Source organism: Pteropus medius, unplaced genomic scaffold (genome assembly GCF_902729225.1).
Source record: "Pteropus medius unplaced genomic scaffold, Ma_sr-lr_union100, whole genome shotgun sequence".
Taxonomy (NCBI): Eukaryota; Metazoa; Chordata; class Mammalia; order Chiroptera; family Pteropodidae; genus Pteropus; species Pteropus medius.
The window spans coordinates 16,695,928-16,714,099 of NW_024349797.1; the positions used below are offsets into that span (position 1 = coordinate 16,695,928).

An 18,172-nucleotide genomic window follows, 5' to 3' on the forward strand; every position below is an offset into this window, starting at 1 on the left:
ACCCGCAGAACTGAGAGGAAGGGGCTGGAAGGAGGGCAGGAAGACTCGTTGGTGGTTAACTTGGTGTCACAGGGAGGCAGGGTGAGTGCTCAGAGCTGCTGAGCTGTGAGTCTCAAGCCAGAGGGGGAGCCAGGCCCCTGACTCGGTTCCGTGCTGCAAGCCCTACTTCCCCGCAGGCCCAGAACAGGGGACTTCCCGTGAAGAAAAACCACCTGGGCTGAGTCATCGGCGGCAGCGAGAAGAACCTGGCGGGATGTGGGCACAGGTCATGCCCTGGAAGAGGCCCAGGTTGGGCCCCATCCTTCATGTGGGCGGGCAGGTCAGGGGTCAAAAGCGCAGCACTGTCACCCGGCTCCCATGACCCTGTCCTGGCTTTAGACACTGGTCAGCGAGAGTGGAGAGTGAGGCTGGGATGACAATGACCGCTAACTTCTCAGTGAGCCCTGTCTGAGTTAATAAGAGACTTGGGCCAGCCCCAGGGAGGGGGTTCACTTGGGCAGGACCCAGCTGAAGGCGGGTGGCACACAGGCATCTTAATGGGTGGGGGTGGGGACGCTAACGAATGTAATGCCCACCGCCGGGCTGGGAACCTGTCTTCGTTCTCTCTTCTGGTCCTTACACCAACCCTATGTCAAACACAGGCGTCGTGAGTGCACTGCCTGGCACGCAGTTGGCACCTGATACATTCGAACGCATGAAACAAACAAAGAAAAGCCTCTGAAGGAAAATGTTACACGCGGCAACCTCGGAGCTGTATGGCTGCATGCCAAGACTCGAGACCCCTGGGGAACCAGCCACCTGCCCTCAGGGGCAGAGAGAGGGACAGCTCAGGTGGCATAGCCACCTCTGCCCCCATTCCTGCAGCTCTCTGGGGAGTTCGTTTCTCCCCCACCCACTGGCCAATCCATCCTTTCTGAGCTGGCCCAAGAGGAATCGTCCATAGAGGAGGATGGGAATTCCAGCTGCAGCAACTTCTGCCTTCCCGTAGCCAAGTTTCTGCGGAGTGCTTGCTGTGTGCCAGGCCTTGTGAAAGGCGCATGGCACAGAGCATCTCATTTCATCCTCTAGTTCACTTTGTGAAGGAGATGTAATTGGCTCCCTTTTGCAGTTGAGGAAACAGGCTCAAAGTGGCTTGCTTCCTCTAGCCTGCTTGGCGAACTCCTATTCATCCTGCAAAGCCCACCTCCTTGCCTAAAGTGCACAGACCCTTCTGTGTCCCTCTGAAACCGAGGCAAGCCCCTTTGCTGCACCCTTCTTGTTGAGTCATTATGTACCTCTGTGCCTTTACCATCACTAGACTGCAGACTTGGGGAGGGCAGGGACCAGGCCTGATTCAGATCCAGGTGCCACGAGGGCACCTGGCACATTGGAAACACACAGCAAGTGTGGGTGGCCCGACTCGAGTTGTTTATAACTGTGTACATATCAGCCCAAGCAAGTTCCTGCTTCACGCTTTCCCCTTTGTCTTCTTAGAAACGTAACTTTAAATAAAATGCAGAAGTTCAAAGACTGTAAAGAGCCAGCTTCCTGGACCCGCGCTGGCTGGTGTATCACAGTCACCTCGGTCTCCCTGTTTCATGAGTGCACGAACCCTACTTCTCCATGGGACGAGAAGTAGGGTCTGCCTTTCGGGGAGCCCTCAGTGGGCCAAGGCATGGCGGACGGTCCTCACACACGTTCAGACTTCATTTCTTACGTTGCGGTGGGAGAGAAGCCGATTGGAAAATGGCTCTAAAAGGGAGCGTTACATTTTCTCTGGGCTGCTGAGCTGGCTGTCAGTTTTCGAATCCAAAAGACTCGGCTGACCTTTATGTCCGCGGTTGCCATTTTGGTCCCAAGATAATGACAACAATTTACATGCCTCAAGAATTTTATTGCTGTCAAAGTGTATTTATTTGCCCCAAAACATTCACTGGGCACCTACAATGATCCAGGCTCTTTGCCAGGCACCGAGGATATAAAAGTGAACGATATCTGTTCCTTGTCCCCAAGAAAGTCACACAGGATAGTTGGGGACACTCTCAGGACGCCAGATAATGCCTTCCGAGGTGACACATGGAATGGCAGTCATGAGGTGGGGCTGGGGTACTCAGGCCAGAGGCAGGGGGTCAGTCAGGCGGCAGGATGTGGGGAAGCGCTGACACCCACCCTATCAGACTTGCTCTCGTAAGCACGCTGCAAGGTGGGCTGGCAAGTTGGTTATTGCCATTTTAGGGATGAGGCTGTTGGGGCTCAGAAAGGTTAAATAATTTGCCTAAGGTCACACAGCCAGAGGAAGGATTCGAACCTCCAAACCCATTTCTCCTTCCACTCCACTCTGCTGTCTCTTGATTCATTCATGCTTTATCCACCCATCACTCGCTCACAGACAGGGCTTGCCAAGGGCCGGGCACCGTGTGCCGGGCACAGGGCTCCACAGGACGGAGGTGAAGCCCCTGCCCTCAGGAGTTCACAGGTGTATGGCGGAAGCAGAAATTATAAATCGTAGTTAGGGTCTTGAAGGAAACAGCCAAGAGAAGGTGTAAGAAGGGGCCACCTACTTGACCTGGGAGGATGGTCAGACAGGATTTGCCGAGGAGGTGACATTTGATCTGAGACCTGAAGGATGAGGAGGAGCCAGCCATGTGGAGTCCCTGGGGACATGTGAGATGTCTTCTTCCTATACCCGATCTGGGTCTACTTGGATGGCAACTGATTTTCAGGGTTAAAAGTGAACAAGGACTCCATCGTGTCCTGACTTACTGTGATGCTATGCTGGGCGTGTGAGCACAGGCCCGCATGTCTCCTGTCTTTGGGGCCCCTGAATCTCCATGGATGGAGGCAGATGTAATGAGCCCCATACCCCATTCCGAGGTGGAGGTGAGAGAGGACACAGAAAGAGGTCTTTGCAGAATCAGCAGAGCTGGTTAAGGGTCCGGCCTTCAGAGCAGGACAGGCTTTGGGTCAGTTCCTGGCCCTTCTGTGTGCTTGTTTTGCCACGTGTAAAATGGGCACAGAAATATCTAGCTTGTGTGGCTTTGTAAGGACCCAGTGGGAGGCTGTGTGCCAGGCACAAGGGAGGCACAATATATGTAGGGGAAGGGGAAGAGAATGACATTAGAAGCACATTAATGGCATTTCCTTCCCCTGCACGGCCTGAGCCCAGCCTCCTTTCAGAGACAAAAGGCAGAACTAAACCTGAAAGCTTTTGGGTCCCATCAAGAGTGAGAAGATGCAGGCTGACTCCTCCCCGCCACGTACTTGTGCTCTTAGGTGAGGTCCACGTGACCTTGGGTAAGTCATTTCACTTCTCCTTGAGAGCTTTCGTCTCAGGGGGCTGGATAAATGTTCACGCCCGCCCACAGTGGGTCCGTTTCCTTACACACTAGGGGAGGGAGGAGGTCGGGGCTGGACTTCAGGGGCCTGCTCAGTTCTAAAGTTTTTAAGTGTCCTCAGGACTCCCGCACAGGGGAGAAGGCTGCACATGCCCCATGGATGTCCCGGCTGGTGCCGAAGGGCCAATGGGAGGCAGGATGCTCTTCTATCTGATCCTCTCCTCAGGAAGAGGAACCTGTGGCCTGATGCAGGCCAAACAGGCCAGAACAGGAACCAGGGCCTCCTGGAGCACAGGTCACCATGAGTCCTTGGCTCTGGGCTTCTGTTTTTCAGATTGGGTCTCAGAATAAGATGTCCTCAGGGCCAGCTCAGTGACCTGGAGTCTTCGTACTCCTCCCAGCTGCCCAGTGCTACCTGCCTTTCCCTTTAGAAGGGACTCCTTGGTGACACACATCCTGGGCCTTTGCCCAGAGGTGCTTCAGCCTCAGCAAGGGTCAAAGTCACTTGATTTCATCAGGGGACAGGCTGAGACACACCATCACTTGCCTTCATCCCCGTCAGCTGGGGCTGGACTTCGGAAAATTCTGTTTATTATAGCTGCTGTTGTTGCTATTATTATTAGAAAAGAAACCTTTGGTTCAGAAAGGTAAAGAGACTTGCCCAAGGTCACACAGAAAGTCAGCTGGCTGCTGGAGACAATGAAGCTTGAGGCCTATGACCCAAGATAACACTGACACAATCGTTACGGCAATCTCCACCCCCTGCCACCTCACTCCAAATACACACTCGATGGCACTCGGTGACAAGCTAAAGCGCTTTTTAAATGTGGGTATTTCTTTTCTAAAGCCATTTTAAGACTCAATGCTTCATTACATTTCTGGCTCCCATTTCCTACAAAGAAGCTGTCCTCTAGATCTGTACGGTCCTGCAAGGTGTCACTGGCCACATCCGGCTAGCGGGCCCTTATGATCTGGCCAGCCTGAACTGAGATGTCCCGTGAGTGCAAAATACACACCGGATTCCGAAGACGTGATGTGAAAAAAAGAATGTAAACGTCTCTTTCGTAATTTTTATGTTGATGACGTGTGGAAATGATACTGTTTTAGACATAAATCAATCTCACCTGTGTCTCTTTACTTTTTAACGTGGCTATTAGGACGTTCAATATGGCATATATGGAATTGCAATTGTGGTTCATATCACATTTCTATTGGTGTGACATGGTGCTGCTCTAGACAGTCCGGCTGCTGAGAGGACGAGGCCATGCTGGGACGGGGAAGCCGGAACAAGGAAGCACATGGCCCTGTGGGCAGATGTCATTGGCATCTCAGACGCGTTTTCCTGGGGAGGCTGCATAGACAGGGCTGGAGGCTCTGACCGGGCTCAGAACGTGTTTCACTGCATTCAAACAGAAAGCCAGAGGTGCAAGGCCACGCCATGGGCTTTGGAACCAGAGTTCCGATTTCTGCAACACCATCTACCCTCTGTGTGACCTTGAACTAGTTATTCAGCTCTGAGCTTCAGTTTCCTCATCTGCAAAATGGGAATACAGCACAGAGCTTCCTCAAAGATCCTTAAGAGGATTAAGTGAGGCAAAGACCTTACAGTACCTACCGCAGTACTTGGCACCATCGGAGCTCAATGCGTTTAGACAACAAATGTAAGTCATTAGGGTGTTAGAGTGCATCCTAGAGACCAGGATGATTTGGTTTTGGATTAATAGTGTTTGGGATCTGCACCTTATGGATGCCCCAGGTGGCCTCTCCTCACTCACCTGGTCCATGGGTAGAAATGGGCAGGTTGGCGGTTGGTGCATGTGGACACGGTGGCCTCAGCAGTGGTTGGCCCCCGCGTCTTGTCAGCCAGGCTCTGCTCAATGGCCATCTGGACCAGCTCATCCTCGCTCATGCTGCTGTACAGGCTGTACTCCTCGTGGCCAATGGCACGCTGTCCGCCCCGAGCGCTGATGTCTGTGGCCATCCTTTTCCACCGCTCGCCCTGGCCTCCAGAAGAGACACTCAGTGGGGAGGATGAAATAGCAAATCAGAAAACCCTGTGAGGAGACAAAAACCACCCGGGTCACTAACAGTTTTGCAAAATAGCTATGTTCACCCACATGGGAGGCTGTGCCTTTTTCTGGCGATCGCTCAATCAGTTTTTATCCATTCATTTTGTCATATGATCCACCCACTCATTCATCTACACATCCATCCTTCCACTCACCTATACAGCCATTCATCCACCCACCCACCCATCTGTTCCTTTATTCACCCTCTCATGCATCCACCTGTCCACCCACTCACTCGTTTATCCATCCATCCTCTCATCTGTCCACTTATCCATCCATTTATCCATTTAATCACCCAGTCATCCAGTCATGCATGTTCCTATCCATCCACCCATCTATCTATTCAATCATCCAACGTTCACCCCTCTCTCCATCATTCACCCTCTGATCCGTCCACCGACTTAGTCATTTATCCATCTTTCTGTACATCTGTCTATCTAACCAACCATTCATCTTTCCTTTCCAGACAGCCTATCTATACATGTACGCACGCATCATTAACTGAGAAATTATTTGTTGAGAGCCATTCTGCTTCAGGCACTTGTGATATAACAATGATTTCGATGGACGAAAACCCCCTGCCCTCATGGAACTCACACAACTCTTACACTTTCCTTCCAATTATCTGACAACCCGTCCCAGCATTTCTCCATTTCTCTGCATTGTACTAGGGCTGAGAATATTAGAGATGAATCAGACACAGGCCCGTTACTTAAGATCTCATGATCTAGTTAAAATCAATCATTAAAATAATTTGCTGTGTTAATTTCAGGGACTCACTTAAAAAAGAAAAAACAAAAAACAAAAGCCTGAAAGAGAAATGGACTTTGGTTGAGTCAACTGCTTTTAAGAAATGAAGTAAAATCAGCTGAGTCTGATTTTCATTTTCACTAGCTGATGTGCAGGGTGACCGTAGGTCAATGGTTTATAGCTCTGGCTGACCATTAGAATCACATGCGGTCTTTTAAAAACTACCCAAATAGCAGTGCTATAGTTTGGTTTGTTTGGCAAATATTCACTCCTCTCCCTGGAGGCAGAGTATCCCCCGCCCCCGCCTTCTCTCTCCTGAGGTTGTACTTGGCCACGGACTTCCTCTGGCCAATGAATGTTGACAGGTGCTTGTGTACTGGGGCTTGCTCTTCTGCCATTACTAGGACTTTTTCCTGGAGCCACTGCCCTTTAACTGGGCCCCAGAGTGGGAACCTACCTGGGGGCATCCTGAGCCCAACCTGCACACAGGAGCGGTGCCCATCGGGGCCTGCAGCCTCAGAGCATGAGAAGAAATGCTTATTCTGGGTACTTTGCTCTGCAGTATTCTGGTGGCTCTAGTTAACCCATACCTAAAAGACTAGGCTGGGCACTTCACAAAGAATATGTATAAATAGCCAATAACCAAAGGTAAGAGTGCTTACCTTCCTGAGCGTTTGGGGGAAATTAAAATTAAGACCCCAATGCAATACCGTTTACATCCATCACAATGCCTTAAGTGAAAAAGATGGGACATAGCAAGCGTTGGGAAGGATGTGGAGCAACCGGAAGGCTCACCGCCTTCGGTAGGAGTGCCAAGCCATGAAAACGCTTCGGAAAACCAATGGCATTTGCTAATGTCGAACATACCCATGTCCTGCTAGCTCTATGCCCAAGACAAGTATGTACATATGGTCACCGAAAGACAAGTTCAAGAATATTCACAGCGGTGCTGTGCTATTCGTAATAAAACCAACTGGAAACTCCCCACGTGTCTATCAACCTTCAAACGGATTACTACATTCATGAATATTCATGTGATGGATAATACGCACCGACGAAGCAGACAAACTACTGCTCCATACAACGGAATGAATCTCACAAACCACAGTGAGCAAAAGAAGTCAGATAACGAAGAACATCGATACGTGATCCAACTTATATAAAGTTCAAGAAAAGGCAAAACTGTGGTGATAGAAGTCAGAATAGTGGTTACTTTTGGGGGCACTATAGATGCTGGTGCTGTGTGACCTCAGCCAAGTCCCTGTCCCTCTCTGGACCTCAGTTTTCTTAGTACAAAAGGAGGGTTTGGGCTAGAAGGTATCGAGATGAGCGTGGTCCATGGGGAAGTAGGGACCCAGGCGGGAGTGGAAGCATCTTAGATATGGACATCAGGGACCTTAAGGTCTGGTTTCAGTTCTGCAACTTCCTAGCTGTGTGACCGACTCACTTCCCTTTTCCGGGCCTCAGTTCCTTTATCAGTAAAAACGAGAATGAGACAAACCGCTTCATCCTGTCGTAGTAGCGATACAATGTGGGAAGCTTGTAAGGGGTAAAGCAAGAAGTCGACGGGGACCCCTCCAGTCCTTCACCCCAAGGCAGCTCTTGGCCCTGCAGCCTGGCGCGGACTCATCAGAGGCTTATGCACAGCACGCAGCTATGGCACCCTTCCCTGACAAGATGCCTAGGCGATGGGACAGCCGATCTCCTGCAGCCCCTTCTAGACTCACAGACCCTCCCCCATGGGTCTGATGGTATCCAGAGCCTTTTCTATTTGTCAATGACTTCATGCTATTGCCCTGACAGTAGCCCTAGAAGGGAAGAAGTTTTTTGTTGAATTAACTTATTAATTTTCAAACACCTCTGCTCCTTCCACAAGGACTTGTTCCCATTTCACAGATGAAGCAGTTGAGGTTCAGGGAGGGGAGGGAAGGGTTGGCAGGAAGACAGAGCTGGAAAGTTGGGATTCGGAGGCCAGGCTTCCTAACTCAAATCCAGCGCTCCTTCTGGGACTCCAGGAACACCGATCCAAGTGGCGGGCGCACACGTGAGACCTGAGCAGGCGGGGTTAATAGTGCCGTCCTCACCCCGCCCGGCCACCCGGTCTGCACCTGTGTGGTGGGCACTGCATCAGGTTCTCGTTCTCGGCCCACGCAGATGGGCAAGGTGGGGGGCTGATTTTGAAGGAAGCTGAAGGGAGAGGGTCTCTGCCATTGAGAAGGAGAACCCCCCTACCCCATCTCTCGCTTTCCCCACTGAGATCCCCAGTTTTGAGGGTCCTTGAGTAAGTTGCCCATCTTTAGAATCTAGTAAGTGCTGTTATTTGGGGTCGGTAGTAGAATCGAAAGGGTTCGAGTGTGCACAGGCTTAGTGCTGGGCCTCGTGCGATACCAAGCCACTTTGGGAGGGGGCTCCCCATCACTAGGCCTATGCAACGATAGGCTGGGGATGCCTGCCAGGGACTCTGGAGACCTCTCCCCAGGGGCAGGTGGGGCAGTTCAGCCTTAGCATGAGGGGGCAGGAGGGAACAGCCTGTAGGGTCAGCGTGACACTTTCAAATCACCTTTGCCAGTTATTAGCTGTGCGACCTCTTAGAATCTCAATTTTTCCACCTGTAAAATGGGCCTAATAGGAGCAGCTATGTCAGGGCAAGGTGAGGGTGGGTTGGGGGGTAGAGATCCTGGGCGATGGCCTGCCCCTCTTTTGGCCTCAGTTTCCCCCATCTTCATGCTGCACGGCTTGATTTCTGCAGCCTCTGCCTGGGAGCTGGGCCAAGTTCTAGGCCTGAACCTGGAGAGAGGCCAGCAGTCTCAAGGGGCCCTCCGGGAGGCCGACTGGAACGAAAAATAGCCTTTCCCAGGGAAAGCGGGAGCGTGGAGGGCCTCGCCCAGCCCAGGCCTGCAGGAGGAGCGGAGCTCCGGCAGGTGGGAGCAGGCGAGACTGGGGCCTCCAGGGGCTCCTCTTTCGCCTCCCTTGCAGCACCCCGACAGGGGCTCCAGGGGAGACCCCGCCCCTCCCAGGCGGCATCTGTAAAATGGGGATAACGGTGGCCGTGATGAGCAAAGTGCTCGGAACAGCGCTCCTCTAAGTGGGGCCTCGGCTCTCGCATCTGAGAAATGGGCGGAGACACACGGCCCCCTGCAGGGCTGCGGCGAGGACTAAATAATGGCATTTGAAGGAGTGGTCCTTCCTTCCCCTCCCCAGAAATCCAGGCTCACCGGGGAGCTGGCAGTGGGGTCTGGCGCCAGTGGATGAGGCGAGGTCTCTGTGGCTGGCTGGGGGGCTACAGTGGGAGAAATGACTCCCTGGATGTCTTATCAAAAAAAAACTGGGGGAGGGAGACAAGGCTGGGAGGGCAGGGGGACAGGGAGGGGACCGGCAGCCATCCTCCAGCGCACCAAGCTCCCCCTCAGCCAAGGACTTGGGTCAGGAGTGTGACCCTGCCAAGCCACGCCCCGTCCTCGGACGGTTTGCAGATGGAGCCAGTATCACTGCTCATCTACTGTCCCTTGCCTTGCCTCCCCTTTCCTTCTCTTCCCTGCCTCCATGCCTGGCTAGTCACCCTCACAGACACAGTTCATGCATCTCCTCCACCAGGAAGCCCCCCTGACTGGATGGCTGGGGCGTCCTGAGCTGCCTCCAGGGGCACCCCTCACATTCTGTTGCTTTAACTGTCTGCTCTGGGCCTACCTCCCCATAGAGTAGGGAAACTTCTGATGAGCAGGACTGTCGCATTTACGGCATAGCCGCAGGACATGACCCAAGGTACACAGCAGATGTTTAATACATGCTGGATGGACAGGTGAATGAATGATAGGGTCAAACCTTGGAAGCACAGCTGTCATTGAGAAGATTACTGAGCGTCATAGATAGCGTGGCCGCTGGTGTCTGACTGCCTGGGTTCCCCACTGGTTCTGCCACCTACTGGCCGTGCCATGGAAAGTAGGTTACTCTGGCCTTCTGTGCCTCACTCTGCCCATCTGTGAAATGGAGATAATAAGAGCGTATGGCCCTGGGGGGTTGTCAGGTGAAACACGGTAAGGTTTGTAAACGCAGAGCAGGGCACTCGGCACCCAGCCCGTGGCCCGTGACCCCCTGCTGATATTCCGTGGCTCCCAAGATGCTGTGATTCTCTGGTCTGACCTGTTCCTGCTTAGACGCTGCCCACTTGGAACTCATTCCCAGCTGGCCGTTTCCTAGGAGACCCCTTCAGAGAGAGTTTGATTCTCTCACACTCTCCTCCACTTACAAAGAGCGAGAGTGGAGGCGACAGCAAGCCAGCCTCCTCTGAGAGCTGTGGTCAGGATGCAAGATGTTGCTGTCAGTCTCCCGCTCGCCCTGGGCAGCCCGCAGGACCCTGCAGAGCCCTGCTCACGGTTAGGAATGAGGTCTCTACGCCCTCCCAAAGCCGGCCCAGGGCAGCCTGGAGTTGCCTGCCACTTCCAGACCCTGCACTCCCCGAGACCCCTCTGGCTGCCTCCTCCGTTGCTGCTGACATGACCTGCAAGGACCTACAGCTCGGTCCCCTCTGCTCCAGGGCTTGAATTTACATACAAGGTGACCACCAACCAGCGAGGTAGTGGATGTTAAGTGAGCACTTAGTTCATTTAACAGCGCCGAGCTCTTAGTAAGGGCTATGTAACTATTTCACTTAGGGTCCCCTTGTACCTTTTAGGTGTGAGTGTGGACTGTTCAGCGTAGCTCCCAGGCACAGCGCTAGCTCAGACCTGCAGACAGGACTACGAGTGCTCGAAGAACCACAGCCTCCCCTTGCGGGTAATTCATGCTCTCACTTCCGTTGTTAGTTCGAGCCATGTGATCAATCTGGGATAAAGGTATTGCTCCCATTCTAGAGATGAGGAAATGGAGGCACACCAGGGAGCAAGCGACAAGGAAGAGACGAGAAGCTGCGTGTCCTGACGTCATGCCCAGCCCTCCTTCGTGGGACTAGCAGCAGCTTCCAGGTGTTTTGTAAGGTCTGAGTAAAGCCCCGGGGAGATAGTGCTCGGAAAGACTACATATGAGTGTATGTATATTACGCACGTGTACACATGCATATAATAATCTATCCTCAAAGTTTCAGGGTCTCCCAAACATCACAAACATCACACGACCCTTAGCCTGCGGCAGGCCTCATAACTGCCTGCTCGAACCAGCCTGGGGCCACCTGAGGAAATGGGGACTTGCCCGGGGCTGCTCCTTGCCCCGCAGGGTACTCTACCCCGCTCCTTGCAATGCCCAGTGAGTTTATGTGGAAACTTATCTTTCTGATCTGCTGTACCCCTGGGATCCAAAGGGGTCCTAAGAAACCTGAGGAAACACCTCCAGCTGGAGGGCTCGTGGCAGCGAACCATTAAAGGGTTCTCACGCCTTCGTGGGTCCTATTGCTTTAAAGCCTCAACCATAAAAACAGCGGGTACTTGTGGTCCCTGCCCTGTTTCCTGGCCACTTTCATGTGCTGCACCGTTTGACCTTCTCCATCCCTGGGGGCAAGGGTCCACCCCTTGCCCAGGTGGGGAGACTGAGGCCCCGACCTGGGCAGAGCGGGTTGTGACCAGGCCTGCCTGCCACTCTTTACATCAGAGCCTCTGACAGTGAATATTTGGGTTGTGGCCAGGAATTAGTTACTCTGGAAGTTTCTGCTCTGGTTAAGGGGTGAGCCAGCCTTGGGGAGAAGGGAGAGTGGAACCCAGGCCACCTCGCTTGACCCCACCAGAGGGTCCCAGGTCAAAGCCCCAGGGTGGGCCTTTGCAATGGGGCGGTGCTGGCAGGCCTCTGGCTGCTTGTGTCCAGGGCCTCACAGCTGCTGGGAGTTTAATTTAAGCCTTTTGTCCAGACTCTAAAGATTCTAAAAAGCCCCTCCCAACATCACTAATCCCAGACTTTGATGCTGGTTACAAGCTCCGGCTTCCCTCAGGCGCCGGGACTTTAGGCTTCTGAGCTTGGGCCAGGGTTGCTGGATGTTACCAGGGGGTCTGCTCAGGGCTGCAGGCCTCAGCTGACCCCACAATGCAAGCTCTTCTCCCCACTGGCCAGAGAGGAAGCTGAGACTCAGAGGCGGGGTGTGACTGGCCCAAGGTCACCCCGGTAGGTGTGACGGCCAGGCTCTGCTCCCACATACCATGCCCCAGGACGGGGACACTCTGTGCCCAGTGTATGAGGGGTCAGGGCAGGAGGAGAGACCATGACTCCAACCAGAACAGAAGTGCCGTGAGTACCAGCTAGAAAAGCGTCAATGAATGTCAAGTTTTCATTTTATTTGGTCCCCAAACTATTGCATCCACAGCCCTGTGGGTCACCTTCACCTCAGCCTTCCAAGTGGAGGGCTCTTCTCTCCCTTCTGGCCCTGCAGGGGGCCAGCACTTCTTTGAGGCCCCCAGGATGACCCTAGCACAGCTACCCCTTCCCACGCCCTTCCTGGCCCATCTCCCTGTCCTTCTCCTGCTGTAGCCAGACCCATCAGTGGGGCTCAGCTACATGCAGGTCTGGACACAGCATTCCAAGCCCCTGACCCAATTCCTGCCCAGGAATCAGCCGGAGCCAGACTCTGCCATCTGTGCCAACAGCGTGGGGTGAGGACGAGGAGAGATGGGGTTTGCCCTTCCAACAATGCTGTCCCCTTGCCCATCTGAAGCCCAAGTGCAGCCTTGCCCAGCCCTCTTCTGGGCGCCAGGAGAACAGGGAATGTCACCTTGGCCCCTCCCTGGGTAGCAGAAGGTTCTAGAAGCTCTAGCTCCAGGCTGCAGAGTGGGAAGGGTCCAGAGGGACAGGGGTGCCCTCCCAAGCCCCCTTCTCACACCCCAAGCTACTTGCTCACCTGGGCCAACAGCAGGGCTGGCTGCAAATCTTTTAATCGAGATCACACCAAAATCAGCAAAATCAGCAAAATCTCCTTTCTGTTTCTTTCTCTTTCCCTTTCCAACCTTTATTTAAATCTTTTTCTTCTCTCTTTGCTTTCCTTCCTCCCTCTTTCTCCACCCCTCTCTTCTGTGTCCTTTTCTTTGGAAAATCCAGGCAGTTTAGGAGTCACTTTACTTTCCCCTCATCACTTTCTCTTCAGAACGTTTCCCTCAGCCACGAAGAAGCTCTTAACGACTTCGTTTATATTCCTGGTCATTAATTAATCTGAAAGAAGGGGCTAAGGATGAGAAGTAAAGACACAAACCAGCCCTGTGACAGCTGTCGCCTCCAGACAGCCGGACCCTCTGCAGCTCAGAACTGGAAGAACATCGGGCGGGTCCAGAGATATTTTTGTGTGTCTCAGAGCTATCCAGCCTGTCTATGATATACGGGCATCTTATGATGCCCTGACCGTGCCAGAGACAGGTCTGTTTACTGCTGTGTCAGTCCCCTGGGAGGCTGTAGGAGGCTGTGGCTTTGAATGTGGGCACCGGAGGCCAGTAGACCAAATGGCCAGGATTGGAGTCCCAGCTTCAACATGTCCCAGTTGTCTGGCTTTAGGAAAGACCCTTAATCTCTCGGAACCTCAGTTTCCACATCTGGGAAATGGGAGTAACCATCATCTCTAACTCACGATGTCCTCGAGAAGAGTCGATGAGAGAAGTCGCCACAAGCACTGGGTCCAGTGCCTGGCTCACAGTGTCAGTGAATGCTCATGGACATCGATTTTGTTATTATCCACTGTAAGGTCACCGTGGGGGTGGATGATATGGGGCCCTTGCCCCAGGGAGTGGGAAGAGGATGCCCCCTCTCCCATGAGGCACTCATGGCTTGGCCTGTTTGTGCAAGAACGGATGATGCAAACTAGAATTATGCCAGGTGGAGGCTGCTGCCAGCTCCTCGAGGAGGCTGTGCTGTAAACAGGACTGCCACCAGCTGTCGGGACTCATCCAACTGTTTTGGAAGTGACTGGAGCATCTGCCACTGACTGCCTCACTGTGCGCTGCCCCAGGCCTGTAATGGCAGATGTTAGGGCTGTGGCTGCTGTGCTGGCCCCAGGCTGGCTCTGCCTGGGCCCCTGTGAACCCCCTCAAGCCCCTGACTCACACGTGAGCTTTCCCTTCAGTGAGGCCACTTCTCTGTCCCATGAGTGCTTGGCTCCTACCCAGCCTCCGGTCTCCGTCATTTACCTGTCCTCCTGAGAGTCACCGCCTCCCTGCCTCCTCATTCTGGTCCATTCCCCTGGTTTCCTGAAGGCAGATCCCTCCTGCTCCCACTTCCCACCTCTGCTCAGAACCCATCAGAATACATTCCATCGTCTTGCTTGGCCTGGTAAGAGCTGCGTCTGCCTCTGTTCCCCCTCCCAGCGTCACCCCAACTTCTCACCTTCATGGCCCTTGGCCACGGCCACACTGTACTTCCTACCAATACACAGACACACCTTGGCTTGTCTGCCTTTGCCAAGCTGCCCCTCCCCCTGGAGGTCCCTTTCCCTGCCCCCCTGCCTGATGACATCCCATTCACCCTATCAAAGGCCATCTCCTTCTTAAATGTGTCCTCATGCTTGCGCGCGCGCACACACACACACGCACGCACACACGGTCTTCTTGTATCTCTGTATTCCCCCATAACATTTCTCATTCTTTACGTCGACCCCTAGTTTTGTTACCAGCTTCTATTTCCTCTCCTAAACCCCAAGTCATTGCAGGCACAGCCCATGGCAACTCGGTTGCTCTCACCCCCACAATACTGGGCATATGTAGGTCCTTCATAAATGTCACATGGAATCGACACCCCCATGCAGGAAAATATCTATTCACCCAACCTAAAAGCATTTCAGAAAGTCATTTTGTCTGACACATATTGCCCAAGGCCTGCCAACCAACAATAGCATCATTGATAATCCCTTTTGCGTTTCCATATTTAGAAGTGCACAGCAGAGTGACATTCTGAGCAAGAGTCCTCCAGGAGAATGGATAAGTACATGCAAACGGCTGATTCTATGTCCCCCGAATCTGAAATGAAAGTCACAAGCATGTTTTATGATTCGAGAGAACAGGAGAGAGAGAGAGGCATAAGAAAGGAGTCTGACTAGAAGAGATTCTGAATAAGCACCGCGGTGGTAAGTGGCAGCCAGCCAAACACTGTCATCTCAGGTCTGTATGAGAAAGTTGAAAGCATGCATTACCTGTTAGGCTCTGAAACAAGGGGATCATTCGGGGGCAATAAAAAAGATTTTCTTGAGAGTGTCTTAATTCAGCACATGCTCCCTGAGCGTCCTTCTGCCCTGGCCCTGAGCTTCTGGCTGCTCTGCCTGGCAGCTCCGAAAACGCTCTCCTCTGAAGCAGGGAGTTTATTTCGGGCCCATCGCATGACCAGGGATGGCATGCCAAACTATAAGGTGCTACGGATCTCAGATTTCCTGTTTGGAGATTGCACAGAGGAAGCTGTGGTCCTGCCTTTAGCTCCTCCAGGGTGCCTCGGTTAGGAACCTCACTTCAGAGAGCATCTCGGAGCGTTGGCCCTCACGTGACGTCATCACTTGTGATCCTTGACACGGAGGCCATATATGGGTATGTTTCTGGAGCGACCCAGGAGGAAGCAAGAGGGGAGAGAGAGGCAGAGGGTAAGACACAGAGACAGGACGAGAGAACGGAGAGGCAGGACCGTGAGATGAAGAGACAAGAGCCAGGGGGGAAGACAGCGTGGGAGAGATGAGGAGAGGGAAGAGAATGAAGAGAAAAGGGGAGCATTGGAAAAAGATGTTGGAGAGAAAGAAGGAAAAGGAAGACGTGTGAGACTAAGGCGTAAACGTAGAGAAGAAAAAAATGGGGAAAGCCAGGAAGACAAAGGGAAAAACCGTGATGATCCGAGAGATGCAAAGGGGGAGAGAAAATGTAGTGAAAGAGAGAGGAGCCTAGAGGAGAGAAAGGCACCGGGCACTGGAGGAAAACTGGAGCGGGGAGAGAGAGTGGTGAGGGAAGAGGGCGGGGAAGGAAGTAACGGGGAGAGGAGCATGGAGGGAAGAAAGATAAAAGGAAGAAGGGAGACCGGTAAGACGGGAACGAGAGAAGAAGAAGGGAGATGGAGAGCTGGCTCCAGGAAAGGAGGGAAGGCAAGAAGACAGGAAGGGAGATGGGCCGGATGAGCGGAGGAAAGAGAGAGGGAGAGACGGATGAAGGTCTTCAGTGTAAACGGCCTTTGCAGAAAACACTGGGCGTGTAGCAGGTGGCAGAGCCTGACATTTGGAGCTACCGGGGATCCACCTGCTGGATGCTGTGGGATGGGGCAGGAAGAACAAATGACAGGAGGACACACAATATCAATAACAACGTTATCAATTCATCAATTCATCGAATTATCAATCTATCAACGCACACCATCACTATCCACTCCACACACAAAGATGGAAGTGCTCCTGGGCAGAGGCACACCGTGGAAGGGAGCCCTTCCTCCAGAGCTAGGAAAGAGTATCTACTGTTTCTGTAATAGATCGAATGGCACAAAATGTCAGTGTCGGTGGCAACACATACGTGCACCCAGCATCTGGGAGGGCGCATCAAGTGCTCCAGGTGCTCAGACACCCACATATGCATCCAGATCTCAGGCCACAGAGTGGGTGGGCTGGAAATGTACGCTTGGTCCATTTCTTTCTATGGAAAACCATTTTAATTTTAAAGGGCCGTTACCCTTGGCAGATATTGGATTTATGACAGGATATTGGATTTATGATTTCTTATCAACTCAAACTCAGGAGAATTCAGGATGCCTTTAGATTCACATGGAATATTCCACCTGAAAATAAATCTCAGGGAACGCAGGGCTCTCCAGGGTCAAGCAAGTTTCCGGAGGACTGACCTGGCTCTGGGAATGGGAGGACAGGACAGGTGGATAGGTGGTGTATCGCCACAGCTGGGGCAGTCCCCCCACACCCCCTCATCAAGGTTAGCTCACACTAGGCCTCCCCACACCACGTGCCATGACGGGCAGAGAGGGCCTGTCCTCCTTCCTGTTTGAGATTTCCCTCAGCAGTAGGAAGTTCTAGTGGACTCTGTGGAGTGCGGCTAGGGGGTCCTGCCACTTCCACGGGCTCCCTGGTGAAGGCAGGGCACGCGTCCCTCTGCTCTCTACCACAGAGCCCTCCCCACACTTGGGCTTCTCAGGTGGCCCGAGGCCTTGCTTCTCCCTCCCAGTCCAGACAAACCTCTCAAAGTTGAAGGAGCTGGAAAAACTCACTCTCCAAATTCCATTGCCTTATACCTGTACTCTGCTTTTGCAAATCAAGAGCCCATATTGTGGGTGAAACATCACAGGGAACGGAAAGTGCATTGGGGGTGAATAGCAGGGGAGGAGGCTGGCCAGGCGCGCTTTACCTAAAAATGCCAACACCATCCTGCTGCATTCACACGACCTTCCCAGCAAGCGCTGTCACCACCCCATTTCACAGATGAGGGAACTGAGGCTCAGAGAGTTTGGGGAGAGTGTCCATAGTCCCACAATGTATACACGATACTTTAGATCTGAACCAGATGTGCCTGACACAAAGCCAATGCTTTAGCCACAGCTCTATCCCCCATGGACTGGGCTACCCAGGTGTTGGAGCACAATAAGGGGCACCACAGGCTATGAATGCAAACTGGCGACTATGTGCTTTTCCCCTGGTCCTTAACTCACCGCAGTTAGGAGGCTTGACACTGTGGGTTGACAGGTCCACAAAGGCTGAGACAAAGACAGGTTGGCCCACCTGCTGATGTCACAGGTTACTCATGTCCAGAGTGAACAGGTTCAGCTAAATTAGCAGTTCTCAAACCTAGCCTCATGTTAGAAGCCTGTTACACTTACCCACGCCTGCCTCTACCCCAGAAATGCTGATCGAAGTAGTCCGAGTCAAGGCCTAAACAGCATCGATTTTTAAAAACCTTTTATTAAAGCATAACACACACCCCCCCACACACACACACACAGGAAAGTGTGTGTATGGTAAGCATACAGCTCAAACTGAACACACCCAGGGTCTGAATCAAAGAGGGAAGGAATATTACCAGCACAGCACCCCAGGTGTTTGCTCAGCTTAGGTCCATTCCTTTGGCTCCTTGCCCCGTCTCTGTACCGCCACCCAGCACTGCCTGACATCCAGTAACG

General features: G+C 52.8%; 1 protein-coding gene across 3 annotated transcripts in view; it reads right to left on the bottom strand.

Annotated features, from left to right (window-relative positions):
- ASB2 (ankyrin repeat and SOCS box containing 2) overlaps positions 1-15,516 on the bottom strand; it is a 38,791-nt gene extending 23,275 nt beyond the window's left edge. For 2 of the 3 annotated variants that reach the window (XM_039884089.1, XM_039884087.1), the window contains exons 1-2: positions 15,219-15,516; positions 5,090-5,368 (exon numbers count right to left, since the gene is read on the bottom strand). In XM_039884089.1, the coding sequence (XP_039740023.1) occupies positions 5,090-5,295 (206 nt within the window). In that variant the 5' untranslated portion in view covers positions 5,296-5,368; positions 15,219-15,516. Of the gene's footprint in view, positions 1-5,089; positions 5,369-15,218 lie in introns of those variants that run through there. The other variant, XM_039884088.1, reaches the window with a different exon arrangement.
- Positions 15,517-18,172: the final 2,656 nt, after the last annotated feature.